At 37.9% G+C, this 7,053-nt stretch overlaps 1 protein-coding gene across 1 annotated transcript; it reads right to left on the bottom strand.

Moving 5' to 3' along the window:
- Positions 1-672: 672 nt before the first annotated feature.
- LOC145058538 (uncharacterized) lies at positions 673-3,535 on the bottom strand. The gene is made up of 2 exons (XM_079006433.1): positions 2,393-3,535; positions 673-2,275 (listed from the first exon to the last, which is right to left on the bottom strand). The coding sequence occupies exons 1-2, from the start codon at positions 3,239-3,241 to the stop codon at positions 932-934; spliced, it is 2,193 nt and encodes a 730-aa protein (XP_078862559.1). The 5' UTR covers positions 3,242-3,535; the 3' UTR covers positions 673-931.
- Between the last annotated feature and the right edge of the window lie 3,518 nt (positions 3,536-7,053).

The following is a 7,053-nucleotide window of genomic DNA, read 5'->3' as shown; positions in this document are numbered from 1 at the left end:
CACCAAAAATTCTTGAACTAAACTTGTTGAAAGCTGCACATAGATCTGCTATGATCACTAGGACTGAATGGTTGCTTTGATTTTTGAAGTTGGTATGGTCCAAATTAATATATAACCGTCTAATTTCATCACTTTGGTTACTTGGATAGCTTAAGGTTGAATGTCGTTTTCCTGGATCATGCATTAAAGAATCTAATTTCACCTTTCCTAAATCTAAAATCATTTTTTAAGGTTCAATACCATTGGGCTCTTCAATGTTACTATTCGTATCAGGGTGTATATTATGAACATCTTCTTTAGTATTTATCACTAACGAGATGCAACTGTGGGTCGTGCATATCTTCTATTTGTTTGAAAAAAGAATCGATAGTTCTTTTCTTGCTCATAATTTACCCTATAAATATACAGATAGAATAAACAAAATTATCAAACCATAATTATTCAATTATAAATTACTAGAAAAGCTAACATATCAAGACATTAAGAATGAAAGGCTAACATATCTATAACAATAGTATTCGTATTTTTTTTTTTTTTTGGGAGGGGGGGGGGGGGTGGGCTAGGCATCTGGCAGCCCTTCCGTTACCTCCGCAATTGACACCAAGCAAAAAATTTCAAACAATGAACCATCTTCCCAACCTATGTTGAGTGAAAAAGGACCATTAGAAAAACTTATATGAATTTAATTTTATGTGCAATAAGTTCTTAACATTTGATAACACCAGATTTAAAATTTGTTTGAGCAAGGGTCCCAATGACTTTGAAACCCCATGACAAACACAGACTCAAAACAAGTATGAAAGGAGGCTCATAAACTAACATAGGAAAGCAAATAAACATGGACAAAATCTACATATTAAGTACTAAAATTTATGACAAATCTTTATGAACTTGTCTGGACGTCTGGTTACTTGCAGAACATAAATGCTTGTCAAGGAAAAGGGTGCTTTATGTAAGAATGCCATTTATCAATAAAAGCCAAGTCCTTTGGATTCAAACTTGGAAGTTCACGATCTTGAAGGCTGTTGATTATCTGTGTAGTCTCACCAAGAAGTTGGGCAGCAGCTCGGACACTCGCCTCCCTTTTCTCTATGGCACTTGTGTGGCATTTCATTGTAATGACTTGGGGCAAGTTGGTGAGACAAGCAGCTAATATATCGGCAATCATTGATGATAACAGGGCAAATAGTTCCTCTTGGCTAATCTCGTCAATGTTCTCGTGGTATGAGAGCAGGATTGTTTCGGTGATACGATACATTGAATTGGCACAAATAGAACTGTATTTGGAATTATCGTTTTGGCCTCTGATATCCATACTTTCCACCTTGATGACCATGTTCTTAGCTGTATTCCTTAGCCATTGAAGAATATGTTCTGGTGTATTCATTCTGGGCTTAGATATTGGAAGCTTGTTTCCTAACCATTTGTGGTATACTTCAACTTCTACCCACAAAGTTTTAGCTGCCTTTTGAATTCTTACATGATCATCAGTAGCGTTGAGGGTTTCTTCCACAAGTTTGACATATACAAGACCTTCACTCACACCACTCACCAAGCAATCGACTTTGTTCTTTTGGATGTTAGGAAGAGACATGATGATGGATGTTAGAGTAACCAATGGCAAACTCCAACAATTGATATATTCTTCTGAAACTAAAGGAGGGACACGATGACTTTCAAACTTTTCAACCCCTTCAAAGCCTCTAGATTCCGCAAGAAGCTTCATAAGATTGTTGGGTTGTTGTTTTTCAGCCTTTTGGATCAAACGGTTTACCGATTTTAACATTCCTTTCAATGTTCTATCAGCAAACTCTATGTCGTCTTCAAGTTGCAAAACATACCCTCTTAGATCCTTGTTTTTTCCTTGCTGGGCAGAATTTTGTCCCAACACAATGCTTGAGGCACTAAACATGGCCTTTAACCACTTCAAACAACGGAGAAAATACAAGAAACATATCACAAAGAAAATTGGAATCACTGCTATCAAAATTGGAATCACTGCTATCATCTTGCATGCCACCACGACTGTCTTCTGAAATCCAATACAAATGCTGAGACTTAGGATTTTCAAAACCTGGATGACGATCTTGCATCTGCGGCTACTGGATGGGAATGGTATGCTACTCTTTTTCCAATCATACAACTTCTGTGTCCAAAAGCTCTCTACTTTAGAGACCTTGACGTGCTTCCAAATCCATTTTAGTGACAACTTGAAGCTTAAAGCTGCAAAACATCTGGCAAGTGGGGCAATTGTACCCAATATGACTCCGATAAACTGTATTATGAAAATCATTAACACTGACCACTTATAATCCGACTCAGGCTTCCCTAGATATCGGATATTAATAATCACAAGCAAAGTAAAGAAGCCAGTGTTTAAAGCGCATATTACCCCTGTAGCAGAGGTGGTAGCAGAGCAAGCTGACATGAATTGGGGGCTTCCAGTTCCTGCCATGATCCAGTAGTTGCTCACATGCTGCTTTAGCATCTCAACACTTAATAATCTTCCTGGTTGTTTCAGCTCGTGATCCTTTAAAGCTTTTTGATGAGCTGCTTGGTATTTGGATTCTAGAATCTCTTTGGACTTGAGAATTGCTAAAGATGAACATGCATATATTATCAGCAACATGAGCATCGGAACCACAAAGATGGCCACAACAATAACTTTCTCAAAGAACTGTATTTCAGTATAAAAGTACTTAGGATCATGGTACTGAGCATCATCTGAACTGTAGAAGATAATTCCGGTGTATATTTGAATGCAAACATTCACAGCCAAGGTGATCACAAGAACAGCTAAAGCTATGATGTTTGAGACAAGTTCCTTGCTGTCCATGGTTGCTAGAGAAGGCAATAGATTAGCCAGCATGGTGCAAATAAAGCTCGTGCTTCCAACCTTTGCAACCTGATCTACAACACCTGGCATTAGATTACTTAGATCCATGGGCAGCTTCATTGCAACAGCTATCACAGTGAGAGAAGCAGCATTCACAGTGAAATATTTACACGGAAACCAGAGCTTTCTGTTCTTCAGACCATGGAATAAATCAGCCACCATTGCAAGGATGCAAAACAGAGATGCTAAGGCGACATAGATCCCAATCCACGGCATAGGTTTGCTGTACAGGTTTTGCTGATTTGAGTTGTATACTAACTTCCACAACCGAGAGAGGTATTCTGGTTCACTACTGTTGCAAATTCTCTTGAGCAGATCATAATCATTTACTACGTCGGGATTCATGATTATGTTCCTCCAAGGTAAATGAAAGGGGTGTAATTAAGGAAATGCAGAGCACAGGTTTTGTGTTAAGAAAGAATTAGAGTGTAGGTATGTTTCTTTCAATTCTATGAATGTCTTTAAATAAGAATGAAACTTCAATGTTTTTGATGATCTATCGCTTGATCACACCCACGAAACTTTCATCATACATACAATGAACGGGTCAAAGAAGTTAAGGATGTGATGGAAGATAGTGAAGAAACTGCCAATGACTTTCCATAAAGCATCTAAGCCACATATCGTTTCCTTCACTACTGATCATTAGACTGAAAGATAACATCCTAATCCTATTACTCTGAACACAAACATTAAAATACTAAATACAATTTATTTTTATTTCTTGACCCACCGGTGATGCAGCCTATTAGAATTTAGAAGTGGTGCATGGACTCCAGTACTCCACTTGGAAGTGGATCCCATCCCATATATTCCTAATATACCCTCCACAAAATCCCACTTTTACTAAAAATACCCTCTCCACCCACTTTTAAATACTTTGTATGCATCATGGACTCGTGTCCGCTCACAACTCAACCTTGATACAATACAAGTGTGAGCACATTCTTTTTGGTTAGACAAATTAACATAGAACGAATGCGCATGCTACCCCTTCTTATAGAAATACATGCTTTGAAAAGAAAACTATTATATTTGATTAAAATAGATCATCTAGGCATATTCTACAAAACATTTGATATTCAAAATTATGTTTATACTATTAAAATTGAAACCTGAAAGATTAATCGAAGAAAATATCAGATTATCATGCAATTCACTTCTAAAACTGACTCCAATGAAATTGAAAACATAAAATTTAATCTAGTTAATTAGGGAGAAGTTGAAATACGGCCCTAAACATTTAATGTATTATATAATATGTCATTCAAAACTCTTTCATTGATCCATCACAAGCCTGGTAATACCTTTCCGCTATCGTCACATATATATGGTGCGTATTCTTGGGCTCGCTAGCAACCTCACTCTTTCAACTTGGTTGTATGGACTGTTGGAGTTGGAAAACTCTTCTATTAAACACTAAAATAAAATTACAATAGGAGGAGCAACTCTCACACTCAACTATTACAAAAAACCAACTCTCTCACTAACACTCTCACTCTAAGTGTTATACTATCTGTTTCTATGTGTTTTGGGATGCCTACAACTGAAGAATGAAGTCTCTATTTATAGTCTTGGCAGCCACCATTGTAGTTGCCTTCATTAATTGTGTTCATCATAGGGTGGGAAGAAAAACTTGTCCCGTAGGTTTCATTTTGTCAACAATGATGGCTACTGTAGCTTTGGAGGCTGGAACATAACAAATCTCCCCCTCCAGTCTCCGTCCAACAATCCTCATCCCAACTATGTCAGCACATAGTCTGTGTTTCTTGTGTCACCACCTTTGTCAACATGTCTGCGGGATTATTGTTGGTGTTGATCTTTAACAACTTTAATTCTCGTCCCTCAATTGCTTCTCTAAGCCAGTGATAGCGTATATCAATATGTTTTATGCGGGAATGGTACATCGAGTTCTTACTCAGGTCCATAGCACTCTGACTATCGCAATGAATGATGTACCCTTCTTGTGGAAAGCCTAATTCTTGAAGAAACCGTTTCATCCATATAAGCTCCTTCCCAGCTTCAACGGCAGCAATATACTCGGCTTCTGTTGTTGTAACGCCTGTGTTTCTGGGCTTGCCATTTTTAGCAATGTAATAGTCTAGGTTAACCTTTGTAATCCATTTTGAAATAATAAGAATGTATTATTTGAGTATTATGTGTTTTGTGCTTAATTGCTTAATTATGTGGTCTGATTAATTAAGAATAAAAATAAGCGTCAAAATTTAAGTGTAAAATAAACTTAATATCTTTGGTTGATGTTGTAGTAGTTGAAACGAGGTTTCTGAATATATATAGAATGCCCAAATCTGACTTCGTATGAGGAAGTTATGATTTATCGAAGTTTCGACTTAGCAATATGCAGCCTGAAATACTCGATTTGAGATCGAGCGGTTTTTAGCCGAAGCAATCTAAACGAGGATCGAAGGTCTCGTTGTTGGTATCGAAGCGATAAAAAGTTAGGCGAGAACGGACGTCAAACGAAGAAGTTATGAATTTATAACGAAAGTTTCTGTCGCGGCCTATTAAAAATAAATAATAAAAATAAAGTCGAAATTAGTCGACGGAGTCTAAACGAAAGTTGTAGAGCGTAGTCTCACCTTCGCGTGGATATAAAGAACGTCGAAAACGGAGTTCGTATGAAGAAGATATGAATTTCCGAAGTTTGATAAATAAATTGTATTTATTTTTAATTGAAAAATCGGAAGCTTATCCGAAGAGTAGTCATCGATCTGATCCGAGGTACGCGCCGCGTACTCCGAAGGTGTCGACATCGCAGCAAGTGGCTTCGAATACGTAAGCAGTGACGTTTTCCGGACCTGTACGCCCCGCGTACGTGCGAGGCTCAGCCTCTATAAAAGGAGTCCGAGGGCAACCGGCTATTTTGCTAATTTCTTCTCTTCTCTCTCCCGTTTTACATCGATTTGCGTGCCAAAAATACCCCGAAGCCCCGGTATCGTACTCTATGCCCCGAGGCAAGTCCCGAGATCCCGAAGATCCCGAGAAGTGCGGTTCCCGAGTCGAAGCTCTGCCCGCGAGAAGTTCGATTTTTGTAGAGATCTTCCAGATCTGCTGAGGATTACTACTTCTGCAAGTCGTAGTGCTGTCCGATCATCTTCTGGTCAAGTGAGTGTATACTACCTTTCATAAACACGATAATAATACAAGTATGGTTTGAATGTATTAAGTAAATGGTGGTTTATATGTGTAAGGGTGTAGTTACTTTCTTCTAACGAGTAACTATGAAGTATTTTATACGATATACTTGTTATGTGTATATTTTGTGATTGTATGCGTGAATGGATATTCACTTTATTCTATCTCATAGATCTGAATTGCTTTCTATGAAATACGTGTTACGTGGGTATGCCTCATCTGTTATGTGGAATATATATTGAATGAAAATGATATACAGGTTTCAAACTATGTATGAAAATATATATATATTTTATCTACTAATATGTTGGGTAGAACATGGGTAGATAGTTGGTGTGTAATAAACAGATGAGAGGCCTCGATGTTGTTGTTGTTGTTGTTGTTGATCTAGTTATTCAGCGGAGTATGGATAACGACCACGGACTCTTTCTAGACAGTCCAGTGGAACGCTAGCAGGTTCATAACCTGTAGGTGTTGTGAACGATGTGTTCACCGGTGTACTCTATCCCCCTCATGGTTGCCTTTAGGATATCTATTGTTGAGGAAACCCCTTCGCAGTGATGTCCGTCCCGATGAAAATCCTAGATTAGGTCCCTTGAGATAGATGTTATTTTAGGGACGTAAAGTGAGGATAACGGGAATGGGTAATCGGGATAGTGATTGGTTGGTGAAATTAAATATAACTTATTTATTGTGGGTTGAAAACCCTATATGCTCACCAGGCTCCCAAGCCTGACCCACTCAGTTTTATTTGTATTACAGGTAGTGGCGCAAGGGCGTAAGATGGATGGATCATCTTGTTGTTTTGTTTACAAGTCTGTATATGTATATATTTGCTGAATGACTTGTAATGTTATCGTTTATGCTTTATGGTCTGTATCGGAACATGACATCCCGAGTTTTGATTATATAATGAAATGCATCTCTTGATGAAATGCTTTGATAAATATTATTTTATCATGTTTTGTTTTGGGAACAAATTCCGCAACTCTTTCAAATCA

Source organism: Lactuca serriola, chromosome 6, assembly GCF_051521515.1.
Source record: "Lactuca serriola cultivar US96UC23 chromosome 6, Lser_US96UC23_V15, whole genome shotgun sequence".
Taxonomy (NCBI): domain Eukaryota; kingdom Viridiplantae; phylum Streptophyta; class Magnoliopsida; order Asterales; family Asteraceae; genus Lactuca; species Lactuca serriola.
Note: the sequence above shows the minus strand (reverse complement) of the source record. Positions and strands in the feature narration are given on the sequence as shown.